This window comes from Haliotis cracherodii, unplaced genomic scaffold (genome assembly GCF_022045235.1).
Source record: "Haliotis cracherodii isolate W230 unplaced genomic scaffold, xgHalCrac1.p SCAF_34, whole genome shotgun sequence".
Classification (NCBI taxonomy): domain Eukaryota; kingdom Metazoa; phylum Mollusca; class Gastropoda; order Lepetellida; family Haliotidae; genus Haliotis; species Haliotis cracherodii.
The window spans coordinates 1,937,543-1,957,613 of NW_027266291.1; the positions used below are offsets into that span (position 1 = coordinate 1,937,543).

Consider the following 20,071-nt stretch of genomic DNA (forward strand, 5'->3'; position numbering starts at 1 on the left):
TGATACATTCTGTTTTCAGATGGCTGCACATGCTTTACACATGGAGACTAAACAATGGTCCAGCAAAGACAATGAGATTATTTCTGCTGCAAAGAAGATGGCTTTGTTAATGGCAAAACTTAGTCAACTTGTACGGTAAGATAATTTTGAGTATTTTCATTAATGACGACTTCTTCTTCAGCTCAGCTTATGGAATTTAACTATAAGTTTTGTTTGGTAGCTGTTGCAGGGGGCTGCTTTATGTTTTTGCTCAAAATTGGAGACAGATGGTAAAGATATCTCGTACCTGAAATACTTTTAAAGGGAAACAAAGCTTCCAGTCGTCTTGTTGGCGCATCTTAAATTAACCCGCGTAACCACCAGATGCCAATTAGTGTCAACGACCTGACAAACTGGGCTTCGGATCAGCAAGGGGGCAATTGTTGGACCAGGGCCCACTTGCACAAAATGATCTTAGCGCTAATTAAGATGATCGTAACTCACATACTTTAACATTGGCTTACAATAGTCGTAGAACTAAGATCGCTTTGTGCAAGAGGGCCCTGTTATTTTAGATGACACAATGTTTGGTCTGTTGTAACCTGGGATCTGGAAGTTTTTATTTGCTAATCAGACTTTTGTGTTTTGGTCACATACACATGATACTTGACAGTTACTGACACTCACTCTGACTCTGATAAACCTAATTTCACAAGTTCTTGCTACCACTGAGGACGTTCCATTAAAGGTCACATCAGAATCTTTCGCAAACTTTGACCGACCAAAGAAATTACTAACAGGAAGTCGACATTAGCCACTAAGAAAGCTGCTTTCTTAAGCATTGCGGCACGAGTTTCAAATTCACGACTTCCATTCCAGACTATCCTTTAAAAGGTATTTTGAATCAGTCATACAGTTCGTGACAATAGTTTCGCGTTAAACTTTAGAGGTTGCATGATTAGAAAACATATTCCGCTAACAATGTAACACAACAATATGAATATTTCCCTTTTCCTTTTTTTATTACAACATGTTTGAATCGTTATCTATCGTGTAGTCCTCTCATTTTCGATCACGAATATTGATATTACCTAAATTCTTATATCCGACATACTCGTTAATCCGACATAATCATATGCAACCTACAATGTCCAATTAACGGGACTTGACTGTATGCCACTATCCAGTTATAAAAAGTGTACCAAAGTGCTACTCTTATGGTTATTATTATTATTTTAAATATATCACTAAAAACTGGCAATTAAATGATTGTCAATGAAATTGACTGGGTTTATAATAACACAAACTGCTTGAGCGCATTCGTATTACTGTAGTTTGGTAGTCTTGTCACAGGTACATGCATACAAACGTCGTGGGTCCCAGGTAATCACAACTTCAGCACTAGTACTGCGTCACATGAGCAACACAGCTTGTATATACGAAACCCGAATAACATTGTATACAAAGCTTATTTTATATTAACTCAGTTGTGTTCTGTACGTGATATTTATACACAATAACGTCTGTTTATATTTGATATTTCCACTCATGCTCAATAGCAATGTTGTCGGTCGCCATGCCATATGCTTGTTCAGCCGGAAAAAAATATTCTATTTGCGATCAATCCAACACCATCGCCATTATCAAGTGTCGCCACAACCTAAATTTTTATCCATACTAATCATGCCTCCCGACTCGCTGGCAGAAACGTAGCAGGAGACCATCAAGCACCATCACCCGCCATTGCTCCAGTATCAATACTCGCATCCGACCCAATTCTGTATTTCCCAGGAATTGGTCGACAGACGGGATGACTACTTACATCAGCAACACCCTAGGCATTGGACCACCTCAAGGTCTGATGAGGAGACAATATCAGGAATTATATTCCAACAACCTGAACAAAGCGGCAGACAACAGTGGTGACGGTGCCCCGTTGCAGAATTCCCAACCATAGGAATCCGTGTCGAATTTAGGGTCCAATACGGAATAGGGACTATTATCAACATTGGTGTCCAACTCCACACTCACAAGCATACCGGATGTGGAGATCGTCTCACCTACTCTCCGCAAATAGATCTGGGAGGGTAAGCATATAAATCTGGCATTACTTATGATCCCAGACGAAATGTCTACTTCGGCAAGGGCATTCGTGGTCGACAATACACAGATGCTCCTGAAACCACAGGTCAACACCAGGATGACCATGCAATTGACAATTGATATGATCGTCGTGGCATTTGCCAGATATAAAAGTATTATGTGCAACAAGTTGCCATAGCAAGACAAGGAGTAAGACAAGTATGAGCATTGCATCCTGGAGATGCATGCCCAGTATGGCAACCAACTGTTCTACCAGTATCATAGCAAGTTTTCGGCTAAAGCAGCAGCAGTACTCGAGCAACAGGGTTGGAAAGTGGATTGGAGTAAGGTCGACACAGACCTTTACAGGGTGATATTCACAGGCCAGCATGTCAAGGCTTGTCAGCTGTGCCAGGATATAGGTCACATGACAGAATTTTGCTTCATTGTGGTTACCAACCATGCCAACAGGTACACCACCAACCAACAACTGCCGGCACGTGACACGCAAGAGCAGATGACAGGGCCAGTGGAACGCCGATCGATGTGTGCATGCCAGCTGCAAATTCAGGCACATTTGTCTTGTGTGTCACAAGTCACACCCCCAGTTTAAGTGTTACCAGCACAGTGGTTCAGAACACAATGGAACTCGGGACCATCAGCAAGGAAGACCATTCACTGACCTGTGTGAAGGTAGATGATGCTATTGAGATCATCAAGACTACTGGACCCAGGGCGCACGTGTTCAAGTTTGATAATGCAGATGCTTTTAAACTCATTCCCATACACCCTTCTATGTGGCATCTTCATGGAAATCAATGGGACGCACACTTCTATTATTACACAAGGTTTGTCTTTGGATCTCGATCCAGCCCCGAACTCTTTGATCAACTGTCTGAATCAATTTGCTGGATTGCTGAGCATGTGTACAGTGTAACCCATATACTCCACCTGTTGGACGACTTTCTCACAGTTGATGAAACTGTGTGAGTGGGCACAATGCAGAAAATGGTGAACTTATTTGCAGACCTAAATATTCCATTGTCCTTATATAAGACAATCGGCCCCACTCAGTGCTTAGAGTATTTGGGCATTGTGCTAGACTCGGAGATCATGGAAGCCCATCTCCCAGAAGCTATAGTTGTCAGAATTCTGCAGATAATGGAATCGAGTGATGGAAAAAAGAAAATCACAAAGAAAGCTCCTCAGCAACGTACAACTTTGTGTTTAGCGCCGTACATATGCCAGGTTGTGTCAATGTAATAGCAGATGCATCTTCCCGTCTCCAGATGCAGAAGTTCTGTCAGTTAGCTCCCAGGGCTCAACCACACACCACTCCCTGCCTGCAACTCAAAGACCTAACAATGCCTTGACTTAGATCGCCTCTGGTCACAAGCCATCTCGAAGCATGCAAGAACTGTGTACGACTCTGGGTTAAGAGCCTTCCTGTTATTTATGAGTATGTCCGGTGTGGGGTGGTTTCCCCGTGTTCTACCTCAGCTCACAGAACAAATATTGTTAAATTTTGTGTCTCACTGCCATTACAAACTTGGCCTGACATACTCTACAATCAGGGAATATCTGAGCGGGGTTAGGTTTGCCTATCTATGTCATGGGGTACACAATGCCTTGGTGTCATGGTACTGTGTTGCATTTAGAGACCATCATGCGGTCTGTAAAGAAGACATCCGGTGCCAAAAAACAAATACGCTTTCAAGTTACAATTATGGTGCTACAACAATTAGTACTGACCTTGAACCATGGCCTTTTTTTCGCCATACATGGACATCATGCTCAAGGCAGCCTTTTGTCCAGCTTTCTTTGCCTCTTTACGTTTGGGAGGAGTTGACATACAATCAGTTTGATCCTAGAGTGAATCTGTCTGTCGCTTCTGTTAAATTTGCGGTTCACTATTCTAAGTTCGAACTAACACTTAAAACCGCAAAAATAGGCAACTTCTGCAGGGGTGTGACCCTCAGTGTGCATGCAGTAAAACATGTGTTGCCATGTGTGTGCTATGTGCAGTCATGTATCTCAACGGTTAGCGAGCGGTGCTCATCCTCAGGACCCATTATTTGTCATGCTAGATGGTACAGCTTTTACTCGACTTGTTTTTGTTAATTGCCAGCGAGGGGGCAAATGCATGCCTGGTATGTCAAGGATATATATCAATCAGTGGTTTTGTATTTGGCATTTCTCTTTTCGGGGGAAATTATTTAATCTAAGTTTGGGTTATAAATCCAGGTGACATGTGACATTGAACAAATTTCTTTGTACAGCTTCAGATGTGTGGGATATTGTTCGTTAATGTGCATATTGAAGGATACATTCCTCAAACAAGTAAACTGTCTTATACATATACCTTTTGTCTGTTTAATTACAATATTTGGATTTTGTTTTCATTCATTTGCTGCAGCAAGGAAGCAGGATTATTCAAGGATGACTGATTAAATTGTTCCATCCATAACAAATATCCATCAATAGCAATCAGTTGTTCCAAAATGCTATGCTTTTGGTTATTATTATTCTAAATATATACAGTAAAAGCTGCAACAAAAAAGATGGGCTATTGGAATATATTATTTCTGATCAAAATTCTTTAAAGTTTATTAATTGGGTAATTTTTAACCAAATCACCGGTATATTGCTATTTCCAACTTAGTTTACGAGAAAATACACATGGCAATCTTTTTTCGGAATATAAAACAATGCCTAGCAGAATAGAAAATACACTTTGAAAGTTAAATCATCATGTTTAGTGATTAAGTATCTCATGTTTCACATTTTCATTGACCAAGTTTGTTGTCACTTGTTCGTTTACTGAATTCTCTGAAGGGCTACTATGTAGTTTTCTACCATGCATAAAATGATGTTGACCGATAGCGTTCAAGTCTTGTATGCTTTAATAAACAACAAAGACGCATGTCAGCTTGCCTGCAGCTCTTTATTGTATATCCTTTGTCATGCTATGTATGGCTTCCCATTCCTCAGTCCTCCAAGAGAACTCGTTTCGCTTTTTGCAGCGAGAATATCGCCAAAATTAGGTCAAACTTTAATGGAGGTACCTTGTTGAGATTAGCTAGATGGCATGCAGTTTGAAAACGTATAGTCCATGATTATATATTCCATTACAAAAGATAAAAAGAAAACAATTCAAGTATATTCCTCAGTAATATTATTATTCAATATTCTACCATGAATTTGGAATTTATTCGATTCTGATTGGTCAATCAGATGCTATTAAATCACAATAAACCCCCTCTGATTGAAACAGCTGGTTTGACGGCCGCATCACCGCGGAAGCTAATATTCATAGAATAGTACTATTTTCAGTCATTGTAGGTAGGCATATTTAAATAATTACCGTATATCTACAATTACAGGTTACAAAATGCACAGATGTGGTTACTACAATATTCAATGGATGTGTGGCAATACATTTCGTGCAGATAAACACAACAGAAATCAACAAAGGGAATGTATTTACGTTTTGGAGACAACAGAGCTCGGAATTTTGGCGCTTTTCTATATACGACTGTGACGTCATATCTTTTGCGTCACAATGCGCGATATGACATCATAATGGTGACGTGCAATGTTTCTTTGTTTTTTTTAGGGATGCCCACCTCATGTTAGCTTACCAAGTTGCCGTGCTTATATGCTTTCAATGCCTGTCATATGTTCGAGTGAAGTTTTACGGTGTAAACAAACTGCTTGAGTATATACAGCACCATATTTTGTTCGGTGATTACGTAATTCAGATCGATAACCCTCTCAAAACGCTGAACTCAACCAATGCAGCTTCACTCAGTATATTTGCTAACACCAAAGAGTTCGCATTTTATTTAGTCATGGTAGAATGGAGATAAACATACTGTGTTTTCAATGTAGAGCTAAGTTACCTATAGATTTAACCCCGCTAACTGCGCGTTCGGTTCCAAATTCAATTTAGCATGGTTAAATCTACAAGTAACTTAGCTCTACATTGAAAACACAGTATGTTTATCTCCTAATTCTTAAGTGCTTAAATTTGAGGACAAATAATATGGTATTTATTGTAGATTACATGACCGACCTTATATCTCTGTTCAGGTTGTAGTAAGATGTTTACATGTCACTTTTAGTAGTAGTAGTAGTAGTAGGAGTAGTTTCCGTCTTTATCCTAAGGAGATCCCCAGATCTTGACATACAGGCATCATAAAAATCTCATTTTTATGAGATTGAAATGATATTACTTTTCATTCACAATCATAAAATCTTCTGGGATATTTGTTCAAAGAGTGTGATGCAATCATTTTGGCACACCGATAAAATGCACTCGTTTCTTGTCCTGGTAGATATGTTTCCATTTTGCTAGATGTTAGATCCCACATACTGACATACTGTAAATTTGGAAAGTTTGCAAGCAGCAGTGTACTGCAAAAATTGCAAGTGACACACACTCACAATAGTTTCATGACACAGTTATTTTTGCAGACTAAAAGCAAACAAAAAAACAAAAGGAGGCAAATTCACTTCCTCACATTATCAAACCAGCCAGTACGTGATTAAATACATAATCCCGCACATGCTGTTTCCTTAATTTCATATCATCACTCCATGTCCATAGTCTAATCAAGAACGTTTTCTAACCTGCCAAATCTCATCAAAAGTTGCTTTCACTGAGATCTATCAGCTAATCCTGTAATGTTCCCAGATCACATGGGATAGCTAAGAGCATGCACCAGTCGGTGATTAGAAGCCAGGAGGGATTTGTCTAGCTGAATATTTTCCAGCCAGACAAACACAATCTACAGCAAGAAGTCAAGTGTATAATTACTCGTAGACCATAGTTTACATATTAAAGGCTGATGGTAGCGTGTCCTACCCTTTGTGATTTGTACTGAGCAGACCTCGTGAAAAGTCCAAAATCAGATGACTGCAGTATCACTACAGCTGGTACTTCTATTTCCAAAACTTCTAAAGGGACACATAAGGCAACAAAGTCTCCATAATCGAATCCTAAACCCCGCACCATCCCTTACTCTAATGAAATGCCTGACATGTCTTCTGCATTACTCGCTGAAATTTGGAAGATGAATGCTAAACAAGTTGGTGAAAAAACTGATGAACATAATGACTCATGTGGCCATTATGACGACTGTGATTTCTTTTTTATGATGATGTTTTTATTCAAGCTTGTTTAATGGAATTGCATCAGAATGTGTATATTGCCATCGAATTGCTCAACATGATTCCAGTTTCACTTCAACAACCGACGCGTCTGCGCATTCACATGATGGATTTCAAGATGGCAGCACTTCTGATTTTGTTTGTTGTTTAAGGACCGCACTCAGCAATATTCCAGCTATATCACAGCGGTTTGTAAATAATCGAGTCTGGACCAGACAATCTAGTGATTGACATCATGAACATCGATCCACACAATTGGGATGTGATGACATGCGTCAACCAAGTCAGTAAGCCTTCCCACCCGATCCCGTTAGTCACCCCTTGTGACAAACATAATCGCCTTTTACGGCAAGCTGAAGACCTATTCTACCCTGGATCTTCACAGGTGGCAGCACTTCTGAAGTTATGAATGTTATGTGTGATATTCTACTGCTTCTGCCTGTGGATGGCAAGCTTCTTGAAAACAAACTTACCAAACTTGTGCAACTGTTGTTAAGGATGAAACTTTAAGATGCCATTATGGCACAGAAACTGAAAAGCATAAAGAATCCGGCATTTTGTCAGCTTCTTAATACCCCAGATGTAAGCAAACTTCTGTGCGATGGCTCACCAGCAGAAACAAAATAGACATGAAAATGCCAAAGATGCTGTTCAGTGTCATCAAGACGGCCACTATGATTCTGAAATCATGGCTTAATGAAGTAAGCGGACATAATGATGAGTGGTGTTTTCTTGGAGATCGTCTCCAATCTGAGTGAAGCTGGAAAAAATAATTGCAGTACGGAAATTATCTTTTGGAAGAAAGAACTGATTGAACTTCAACTGAAAAAAAACATTTTAGAGCTCTGTGCCCCTGTTTTGCATGACCTACTTTTTGGCGAGGATGTGGCTTTGAGCATGAAAGATGTTTCAATTGCAAGATAACTGGGACGCTATGTTGGCAGAAAATGTACTCACTCATTCTGATACCATTCCTATTCTTATGGAACTGGTCATCATGGCTTTTAAGTTAAACATTTCTGCCCCAGGGGATGTGTAAGATCCTTCCACAGCAGCAAGTTTTTAAGACAAGGTGGCTGAACATCCGGAAAATAGAGGAAGGGAAGGCTGTAGTATTAGACTGCTAGCATCATGGCAACTGCAGCGAGTGTCGGGGGATACATGTCATCCACTTTTTCTCCCTCACTCATGCACTGGATTGGAGTTGAATCATTCTGAGTGTTGGATTCTGATTAATTGTTTGGATTAATTTTATATTTAAGAGATCTTCATTTAAGTTGTAAAGGGAAGTAACTTTTTTGTTGATTAGTTGGTATCGCTATGTGCAAGAGACTTTGCTGTGAGCGGGGGACCGTAGAGGTTATAAAACAGTAAATATGCAATTAAACACAAAACTTCAGTAACCGAGAAGTAAGACATTATTAAAGTGACCGTTTATTTTCATATTTGCGTCTAAATATTAGTATATTCATAGACGTTTCTGCATTATTTTGCAGTCAATCAAGCCGAGAGCGCTACCTTAGTATTTTGTGGCAACAGTACCCTTCAACTAGAACAAGATTCTGTTAGAATATGAAACTGATAATTAGAATAAAAGATGAAGTTGAAGAATGATTTGACGTCCTGAATTCTCAAAACCCACACTGAGATATTTACTAGTGTCCATTGCCAAGAATCAGTGTGCGGCGAGAGGTCGACAATACACGATCCCTACCATAAGAGGAACTATGTACCCCCCTGACACACTACTGTTTCCAGTGTAAGCACTGTAACACTATCTCACAGCTTCACAAGAACATAGTCGCCACAGGAAACAACTTTTCATCTCCTGCAAGCCTACTGTTGATCAGGATATCACCAAGGCTTTGAAAACCACTATCTCAGAAAGCTACAGTCATGCTGAACACTCCCAGCAAATCTTAAAGGGGCACCGATCTAAAGCAATTCCCTGGGACTGGTTGTTGCCTTTGTTATTGTTTTTTTCCCATGAGTACCTGGATGATATAGCAAAAACCTAGTTAGCAACCTCTGCTGCGCAATATGTAAACGCATTTGTCACTTTTATTGATAGTATAAGGGCGTACGGTCACATTGATCAACAAAATGAAATACAGTTTTGGAAATAATAAGCAAATGTAGGTATCTTTGTGGGTAGCATCGGTAATGATGACAAAGTTTTGATAAGACACTTGCTTGGTAATTGTGAGATTTTCGTTTACACTATTTTGACTTGCAACACAAAGTAAATATTTTTTTTGCGTTGCTTATTTTATCGTGTTTATATTTTTACAATCAAAATGTGCAAAATTTTCACTTAGGAAATGTATTAAATGCCTGAATATTAAGTTATTTTACAAATTGACTGAAAAATATGTCCATCTGTATTATTATGAGTAGTATAGGTAATGGGGCTTCTGGCTCACTTACACTGGAGCTGGATTCATATACCTATACTGCTACTACAGGTAGCATTTTTTATGTGTAAATGACTATGCGATTCAACGATAGTCATGAGATTAAGTTAAATTGACTCCAGCTCACCACCACCTGGAGTCTATGATATAAATTTTTATAGGTAATGATGGTTCTGGCTCACTTCCACTAGAGCCGGATTTGTATTAAACGAAACATCAATATTAATTAATAATGGATAAAATTTACTATAGCCCACGAGGATATTGGAAAGGTATAGGAGCAATAAAAAAATTAGCCACCGCGGCTAAGGTATCTAAAGATGTGGCCAAGGATTGGTTAAAGCGTTGTGGCAAATATATTTACCGGCACCACGTTATATACCGAGGAAGAAATTTGATATTTTTACGACGAATGAAGTTCATCAGGCAGACCTGTTGTTTCTTCCTCACGATAAGGTAAAACGCAAAACGTATAAATACGCTTTAACAGTAGTGGATGTGGCTAGTCGATACAAAGAGGCAGAGCCATTAACCTCGAAAGATTCAACAGAAGTAGCTAATGCGCTGAGTCGCATATATAAACGCGGACCACTAAAATGGCCTAAGCTATTTCAAGTAGATCCTGGTCGCGAGTTTATGGGATCGATAACTAAACTGTTAACAAAGCACGACGTCAAAATCGTCCGTGGTGAAAGAGAGGCCCACCGCAGTCAAGCTATCGTTGAAAGATTTAACAGGACATTAGCGGAACGTTTGTTTGGCTATCAGTATGGGATCGAAATGAAATCCGAACGATTGAGATCAACCGATTATCACGATTATCAGCTGTTGTATCAGCGCTGAATAATGAAGTAACGAGATTAATAGGGAAGAAACCATCCGATGCTATTAAAATGAAATCCGTGACTTCCGAATCTTCAGCACCGAGGAGAGGCAAAGAACGAAAACTTCCGGATAGAGTAAGGGTAAGATATTTATACCAGCCCGGTGAACTCGAGGGAGGCCTACATTGCGCAACCGATCCCATATGGTCCCTTAAGACGTATAACATTAGTAGATTGGTTACGAAAGAAGGAGAGCCTATTCTTTATTATCTTCAAGATGGACCGGGTAGGGCATTTGTACGAGAAGAGTTGTTCATAGTTCCCATAGGTAGTTACACCATCATTATCAATCCATCTCTTTGTATCTAAGGGGGATAATGATGTCTTGTTCATTCTTAATCCATATATCCTATGATCGTAACTTCTTAAAGATTTCATCTCGTGTTTGAACGTTCTACCGTTGAATAATGATTCTTTATACTGTTCGTGTTTGATATGCTTTTTTACCACATACTTCTTAACACCCTTAGCTTTTCTTATCTCTCCATTATCAGACTTTTTTATAGAATACATCTTAGGTCTTAATCCGACATACTCCCAGTCCCAGCACATCCATCCTCCATCTTACCTGACACCTTTTTATTTACAACACTGTGCAGTGGATTATCTTTTGGGTAATCGCTCGTGTCGTACATATCTATTTTTTCTGCCATATCTTTATACACATCCTCGGTTTGTATTTCCATCAACAAAGAATCTGTGTCGGTATATAACACCTCGCATCTATCGCCGTATTGCTTCTTAAGTTTGTTGTAATAAAAGTCATACATTAAGTGTTTTGACAAGTCGAGAATACTCATACCGACGTACACCGGTCTGTTGAATTTTATATTACTTTTCTGCATATGCAACGCAGCTAAGTCGTTATCGAATATCTTGCTTCTGTTAAAAGCCGGACTGGCTATAAGTTTCCAGAGTCTTTCTTCCTCATTAGATCTGACTAATTTAACATCAACACGCTTCCGAATACCGAGTTATTCATGAGCTTATATAGATTCTTTTCGAAATCGCTGGTAGCTATCTTTCTTAAATCTGTGTTCAGCCTTATATAGGGCTCCATCCAAGGGCTTTGATCAAACTTTAGAACTCTGTGTATTTTCTTTAGTTTCATACCTAACGATAGATACAACTGGAGATTTCTGTAGTGAACTATATATTTGGTCTTATCCACCAAATTTGGTACGAGTTTTTCTATGTTAGCTAACCTACTTTTACCCATCAAGGAGTGTTGATATTCCGATATCCAGTCTTTATGAACCATTAATCTTTCGGGAGCTAGCGGATAACTGTTATGGTCTTTATGTAAGGAATTTGGATATTCCAAGTCAACTTCTAGTATGTACCCTTTATTCTCATCATTATTATGGATATTATCGACCCACTCAAAACCACCCGTGGGTAAAGGTTGACTCATAGCCCATCCGTACAAATTGTTAGCGTCGAGATATAATATATGCGTGTCGGGTTTACTCGGATCGTATCCTTCCACTGATTTATTATTAGCCTTAGAATACCTTTTCGCTGCCATCGATATACCCCATCTTAATCCTTTCTCAATAAACAAGTGCATATCGTAATCTCTGAGTAGTTTTAGTTCTACGCCGGTCTTCTTCAGCAATGCATCCCACGATAGTCCGGGACTGGAATAGTACCATGCCGGGTCCAAGCCGTATTGTTTTAAACATGTCTTTCTAAATATCTCGAATATATCGGCGAGTAACAGTACATCGGTTTTTAAGTACAGATCGTGATAATCACCTAAATTCTTACAACATAATTTATCCCAGACCGTCAGAGCGTGTTCATAATTGGCATCTGTTATTCTAGATTCTGTTAAGTTACTATAGAATGATTCAAGGGGTGGTAATTCAGTTTCTTCGAATCTAGACCAATCATCCATATATTCGTAAGGATATACACCTTTTCTCAGCAACAAATGACGAGTTATCTTATTGGTATATTGATTTGTTATCGCGAAGTCATCGGGATTGTTCGCATTAGCTAAATTGTCCAGGGAAGTACGGAGTCTATGAATCTAAGCCCATTACTTTGCTTTATTCTAGATTTCCCATCCTTGTCCCTATAATGTATAGGTTTAGTCAACGAGAACGATATGTATTTTTCCATATTGTTAGGAATGCACGTTAAACCGCCGTCGGTCTTTGAGATAGCTTGCATAATGAGATGTGAATCGTATCCCCTAAGGTTCTGAAACACAACGGGGATGGGTATTGTTTGAGCATTCATTTTTAGTTTCAAGTTACACTCGTTATGAGCGACTCCCCGATAATTACCCGTGACGTGACAATGATCTCTTACGGAATCCCATCCAGGGGTTTATTACAAACGTGAAACTCGTTGACTTCTTGTGGGCCCTCCAATCATCTATCATCATACGCATGGGTTTCTCACACGATAATTTTTCCCTGATTATTCTCTCTTCGTTTTGTAAATATTCTAGGAACTTTCCCGCTGCATCGGGACCTCTGTAAATCACGGGAGTGTTTGTTTTCCCATCATACCTTACAACTATATATCCAAACCCACAAGGAATATGTTCTTGAGTTTTGTACGTAAAACTACTACCTTGATTATTATCTTGGTTGGTATTTTCTATGGGTTTGATAAGCGCTTCGAAGTCGGCGTAAATTACGTACGATACTGGCATTTGATTACAACAATGTTCAAATTTTAATATATTTTTTCCCTCTTTAGGCATATCGATACTGATAGCATTCTGTCCAACACCTCTACAGTCTTCTTTATGCGAATCCAATAGATCTTGTCTGCTGTACCCATGCAGGCATCTTTCGCAGAAATATTTCTTTTCCTTATGTTTTGTTTGATCGTATAGCACCCTGTTTAAACTCTTTATCCACGTATAATGATATTTTCCATCTTTTTCGATCAAAAATGAATTGATTCTGGGGATATGTTCCGGAGCGGAGCTTATCCTGTGTACAACAATTCCTTTAGAATGTCTGAAAACATTTATAGCTAAATTATTTTGCTTTTCCACCTTATCAATTTGTGATATTGGTGTAGGTTCGTCTATACCATCGAAGTTGAGTCCATCGTTTTGGGGATAGCTAGAAGGTCTATCCGGATTCTTGTCTAGGGGGAACAATGCGGATCTTATCATCATTCTTAAACAATCATCAGATTTATTTTTTACGTTTATTATGGCTTTTTTCGTCTTATAATACGGGGGTAAATCTATATAAGATCCACCTTTGAAAGGCATATAATTCGCTATATCTAAATATGAACTATCGATTTTATCCACACCCCAACCCGAACCTCTATTAGTCCAGCGTTCTAAAGTTTCCTGTATCCTCTGAATTGATGTATCTAATGATGCGTTTATAGTATCGGATTCAGTTATAACTTCTTGATTGCTACGGAAATATGGTTCGGTATATTCGACGCTATCGTCTGTGTTACTTTTACTCAATGACATTTTAATCGTCAGCTGGTATTTTATACTATGTAAATCATCTAACTCCTCGTTAATTTTACTCGATATGATGGGCTTAATATCATTAACATCCATGTTGGAATTAATATCCATCTTCCAACCTCTTAGATATTTACCAACGTCGGCGGATGTGGGTAAATATTAATTCTTGTTGTCGTTGATTATTATCAATATCAACATCATCATTATCATCATTATTATCTAGTAAAGCGATCAATTCAGCTCTTCTCATTCGTGAATAACCTCTCAGCCCACTGTTTCTCGCTCGAGCTTCGAGTTCTCTAACAGTCTGGGGTTTGTTGTATTCCAAACTGAGTAAGGTAATCAATTCAGCTTTTCTCATACGAGAATATCCACGTAGACCACGTTGCTTTGCCATAGCCTTCAACTCTCTGACAAAAACCATTGTGGCTGAATGGTATATGCAAAATGAGACAAATGTCTAATTGGTTGTTTTTCATATATCTAAATACGTATTCTCCCCAACCTATTCCTCTCATTGATGTAATCTCTCTTCCTAGCATAAATAATCTGATTCCTGACCCTATCAGCACCGTGTTTCTTACATAAACAATAACGACCATTGACCCCTATCCCGCATTCAGAACACGTATAGTTTATGTGTCCACGCTTGATGTAATAATTGTGTATACCGCAGTAAATATCAACACAGCGTCGATTACATAGAGTCGTCTTCCCCATGAGTGTAAACTTGCAGTTATTCATGGTTATACATCTATCATATCATTTGTCTAAATGCAAATCACAGCTACACTGGTGAGATATTGATTATGCATAGCCATAGCTGTCACTGCGTAGCTATTGTATAGCTGAAAATCAATACTGCATTCAACCCAATAATCACAAATGTGACCTCGTGGTTCTTTTGTTCCTCTGACGGTGTATAAAACTGACTCATTGTTGGTCTAGGTATTGGGTCGAGTTTTTTCCCATAAATGAGGTAGTATTCGTGCATGGCAGATTCGACATCCTTAAACGTTTGAATTGAACGTCCTTCCTTAATCATTTTTAATCATGACTTTAATCATGAATAAAGTCTAATCTCTTCATTCTCTGCTGTGTATATTGTAACCGAGCAGCTTGGTATTGTTCTAAATCTTCGTTATGTCGTTTACGCTCCTCTTCAACTTCTTTAGCGTTTGATTCCCTCATACTAGAAAATAAATAATTACTCCCCGAAAAAGCTAGAGCATTAACAACAGCTCCACCGACCATCATCGCAATTGATGCCATATATTTAATAATATAAAATATTCAAATGTTTAATTACTTCATTATGTCTTCCGGGATAAGTCCTTGTTTGATGAGCATATCCTTCGTTGCCATTGCTAATCCAATATCCAGAACCATCATACCTATATCAGATCCATTAAAATCTAGCTTGGGAGGTGTGGCTTTAGTAATCATTTTAGCCATACGGGCATAGCCAATGGCCAAGCCGGTGACCACCGCTGAATGATACGTCGCGTTTACCAACATTTTACCATCTGTAACTGGAGTAGTCATGCTTCTTATAGCATTATATGAGGACTAACCTCTAATTGAACTTGTTGTTGCATAGGGGGTGACGTTTTCTCTTCTCTGGTCTTATAAAAGAACCATACAGTTGCTATACCTGCAACTCCTACTAGTGCCCATGTTTTAATCGGATTAATATTTGAATTATTTATTAATTTCGCTTTCCTGGCCAGTCCTCCCTTCCTTCCTGCAGCTATTTTTGGGGGGTTCTTAGTAACTCTGGGTTGTTTTTGTGTATTCACATGTGGTGCATCCTCATTCACATGTGGTGGTTCCTCATTCACTTGTTGTTCCGTTTCCGCAATCTGTTGCGTTTCCGCAATCTGTTGTGGTTGCGTGTTCACAATCTGTTGTGGTGTCACCTGTTGAGTCTCCATTATTATTAAGTGGGCACGTATGTTTAAATTGACAATACCTAGCCGTTATCAAAGCTGTGGTGAACGGAGCTAAGAACATTCCGAATCTATGATAAAACTCACAGCTCACTGAGCTTATAGCGTGTTCAATGAATGGGTCTTTCTCGAGAGATTCGCATAAATACATGCGATGTTCTGCCGGGTTGGGGAGAAACGTACTAGCTACGACTGTGTATAGTTGTAATATAGACAACCCTATCGTTTTAGTCATGGTAGCTCCCAGTCTAGACTGGTAACGCGCGTACAGTTTTTTAATCTCTTCGTCGGTCATGTTATCAATTTTTTCGATGGTATAATTTTCTCCCAAATATTGGGAACATTTTCCACCGGCTACCAAAGCCATGAGTCTTTCTCTATGTTTATCTAAAGATTTATCTACATTTTGATCAGATTCTTTGAGCATTTGTTCGATGAGTTCGTCGCATTCCATAATGTAATACCTAAGGAGATATTTAAGTCTAACATAATGGAATATGACATATCCAATACATCCTGTAATAATGAACTGTTGCGAAAGAATGATGATTTCGAACCACATTTTATGTCATATTAACCGCTAATGTTTAATTTGCTACATTTTTGCTACATTTTTGCTACATTTTGCTATAATTTTCCTATAATTTTGCCACATTTTGCTATAATTTTGCTACAATTTGCTACATTTTTGCTAAGCGATTGCATAAGCAGCTGGTTGATCGGTTTTTAATACGAGTTTACAGTGCTTCGTTGCTGCTAACACTTTTCTGACTTTATCTCGTTCACCCTTGGTATAAATGACGTCATTTTCCCGTAAACATTCCTCGAATGAATCTCGGTCTTTGCAATGAAACAGCGCTACCCATTTGGTCTGCTCTCTGAGATCTTTCAGGACAGAGTTGTATTTTTGAGTAAGTACCCAAACGCTATGTTGAGTATGCCGACCGGAGAATGCTAAATACGAAAGCATATCTTTCTTTTTTGTTAATTCTTTACTCGCGCTGCAATCGTCTATTACGAAAAGAGTTGATTCTCCTTTGTATTTTTCGTGACATACTTGGAGACAGTCTTGTAAACGATCGCCCGGATCGACTCTGTGTACCCCGTCGTCATTCATTACCCAATCTCTCGATAAGTATGTTTTATTAACGCTTATAGTCGGGCACAGAATAATAATATGATCGAAAACGTCCCGATAATGACTTTGTAAACTATGTAGAATAAAAGCTGTTTTTCCGCAGCCCGTTTGCTCGCATATGATAGCGCAGTGCGGATCTTTAGGTAAAAGATTATCAATAGATTGCTTGCACGAATCTCCCATTCTGTATATTAAGTTGCGCATCCATAATCACGTACAAATATATGTTTAATTTACCAGCTGATTCCTGGAGCTTCGTTATCTGTATGGTGACACCCTCGCTAGTTGGTCATCGTCCGTTGTTCGCATGTCGAGCCATAGCGCGTACTTCGTGGTGGGGTATTCACCCATCGATACACTCCCACTGGTGATACGCTAGCATTCCTTGACTATATAGTTGATTAGGAAGGCCCTCGATAGTCAATTCTACTTTTGTAATCTTGGGATTGTAGAACTTCTCGGTATTTCTTTTAAACGCATCGGAGGGATCCTCGAACAACATTAAAATACCCTTCAACGACCTCATGGGGACGTTTAGATTGATATTCCACATCATATCTTTTTTGTCCCTCGTGATCTTTCGGTGTCGCAGCACGCGATCGTACAAAATGGCTAAACTTCCCGAATAATGGTTACGAATTTGTCTGGCTAATTCGGGATCCGTTATCATATCGTACTCGAGCGAGATATTGTCAGTGGAATAGCTAGCATCTTCAGCAGCTCTGATTACTCTACCGTAGTCATTAAAAGTGAGTTCGTATTCTAACTTATTGCCTAGGGATGCTTGATAAAAGGGCATATGGAAATCTAGTAATTCAAAGTCTAGGGGAACATCGAATCGGTTACCTAATGCGTCGGCAACGGCCTGATCTTTTACGACAGTACCATCACCACTAGAAGCATCTACGCGCAGTCTCAATGTGTTCTTATTACAAATACCTTGGTACTGTAAGTTTTCCCGCTCTTTATCCGTTCTCCAGAGATCCATGTAACAATAGTATACATCGCTATCGTCGATACTCAAAACCTCATTACCGCTAATTTTAATGGCGATTTTCTTAACGATAGCACGACCTATGTTCTGAACAGGCTCCCTGTTAACATCTGTAGAAGTCAAAACAATCGTAAATGCTAGTCGGACAGTTCCCGGAACTAACACATCGTGTGGGCCAAGATTAGGAAAGCGAACCAGAAGCGTTTGATTCTGATCGATGGTACTAGGGTTATTTGTTATAGTAACAGACTGACGAATTGCCTTGACCCCTAATGGATCTCGATGTCTACGTTGTGGGTTTAACTTGCGTCCGTATTGCGAAGACATTGTTATATTGAAAACGTACCCTATGTTTAATATAAAAATGACTAATTTTGAACATAATGACTTAGATCTAAGTACCTTTGATGACTTTGATAACCAGAATCCAATCGAAGATACTGATGAAACCAACTTTGGTGGCACGAATCTTAACGATGAAATTTTACAATCAACCTTCAATGATTATTACGATGCCTTAAAAGAAGATAAAAATTATGTTAACCCAATAGTTCATAACTATTCAAAGTTTACGATAGATAGTAAAGGAATATTGCGACTGCGTGACTCTGCGCATATTGATCTTATGCATTCTCGTACTCGTAAGCCCCTAGCCTTGTCTACGATAGCTGCTAAACACGGCATCGGCACTGTTCGTGATGAATTAGGTTTTGTGGACTACTACCGACGACCAAAACTTTCCGCGAAGACTACTAAGGCTCTTCTGACTATGAGGAAAGAACTCTTTAATACAGATGATTTGGAAGCAGCCTCGATGGTGGCCTCGGACGGACTCAGAGAAATCTTAGATACCTTTTACGATAATTCCACGTTACAGGTACCACATTCAGAGTTCAGTATTAGGGAATTACGAGGTCTTGACAAGGCAATGCGAACAATGCGGGGAGAACTCATCAGTAATACAGCCAAGCTATCCGAAATCGACAAGCATATAGCTTACGAGAAAACAAAACTCGAACAGGCGGGCGATGAGTTCAGTAGACGCTGCGTAGCGGAAAGATTGCGTAACCTAGAAGAGGAAAGATCGGCCCGCCTCGAAGCAGCTTCCAGTAATAGAAAGGCACTTCGTTCGCAAATCAGTCGTATTCGAGAAACTATCGATCAAGTCCTCAACGATGATACTACACTAGCCGATAAAATTAAAACATTGTTCAGAGAACAGGGAATAACAATTGCCAGTATTTAAACCGCGTTGGGATTTATTATATCGACTTTGACTCTCGCGTTAACAGGTGGCACAGGTGGTACAGGTGGTAGCAGCGGATCACCACCTAACGATAAAAATGGTATAAAAGAGTGGATAAAAAGGCATTTAAAAGCATTAGGTTCAGCACTGGGAAAGCTCGCTGAGAAAGCCGCGGCTGCACTTCCCGGTATAATAGGGAGTGTTGTTTCCTGGCTATTGAATTTATTAGCTAAGACCACCACTTGGCTTAGTCAAAACTTGTGGGGGTTGATCGTAGCAATTGCAGGGCTGTTGTACGTATTCGCTAAAGACTATTTAACCAAATCAGTTCGCTAACCAAATCATTAGTAAACCAACCGAGACTCCACCCACTACAAGCGCTGTTTTTTCATCGATATGTTGTTGATTTTTAGCCGCAATATGCGGTGACACTTGTGCATCAGTAGATGTTTGTGAAACATGTGGTGTTTGTGGCTTGTCTATTCCCTTTTCACCCGTGATCGTTTGCGTTATTAATTCGACGTTCATATCTGAATTTATACCTGGTTTTTGTTGATCGATAGTGATAACAATTTTATTATTATAACCTATCACTTGACCGATCTTAAGTTCCATATTACTCGGAGACATGTATAGTTCCGGCGCATAAACGTAGTCCACTTTAGATTGAGCGTACTGTAATGCATCTTGAAAACGCTTTATAGACGATGGTATGTCAACTGGTGAATTAATGGCGTCCTCCACGTTTGAGAC

The 20,071-nt window shown here is 39.3% G+C and overlaps 1 protein-coding gene across 5 annotated transcripts in view; it reads left to right on the forward strand.

Annotated features, from left to right (window-relative positions):
• Positions 1 to 20,071, forward strand: part of LOC139477662 (vinculin-like) — a 191,608-nt gene that overhangs the window by 120,540 nt on the left and 50,997 nt on the right. For all 5 annotated transcript variants that reach the window (XM_071260038.1, XM_071260039.1, XM_071260041.1 and 2 more), the window contains one exon: positions 20 to 135. In XM_071260038.1, coding sequence (XP_071116139.1) covers positions 20 to 135 — 116 coding nt within the window. The remainder of the gene's footprint in view (positions 1 to 19; positions 136 to 20,071) is intronic.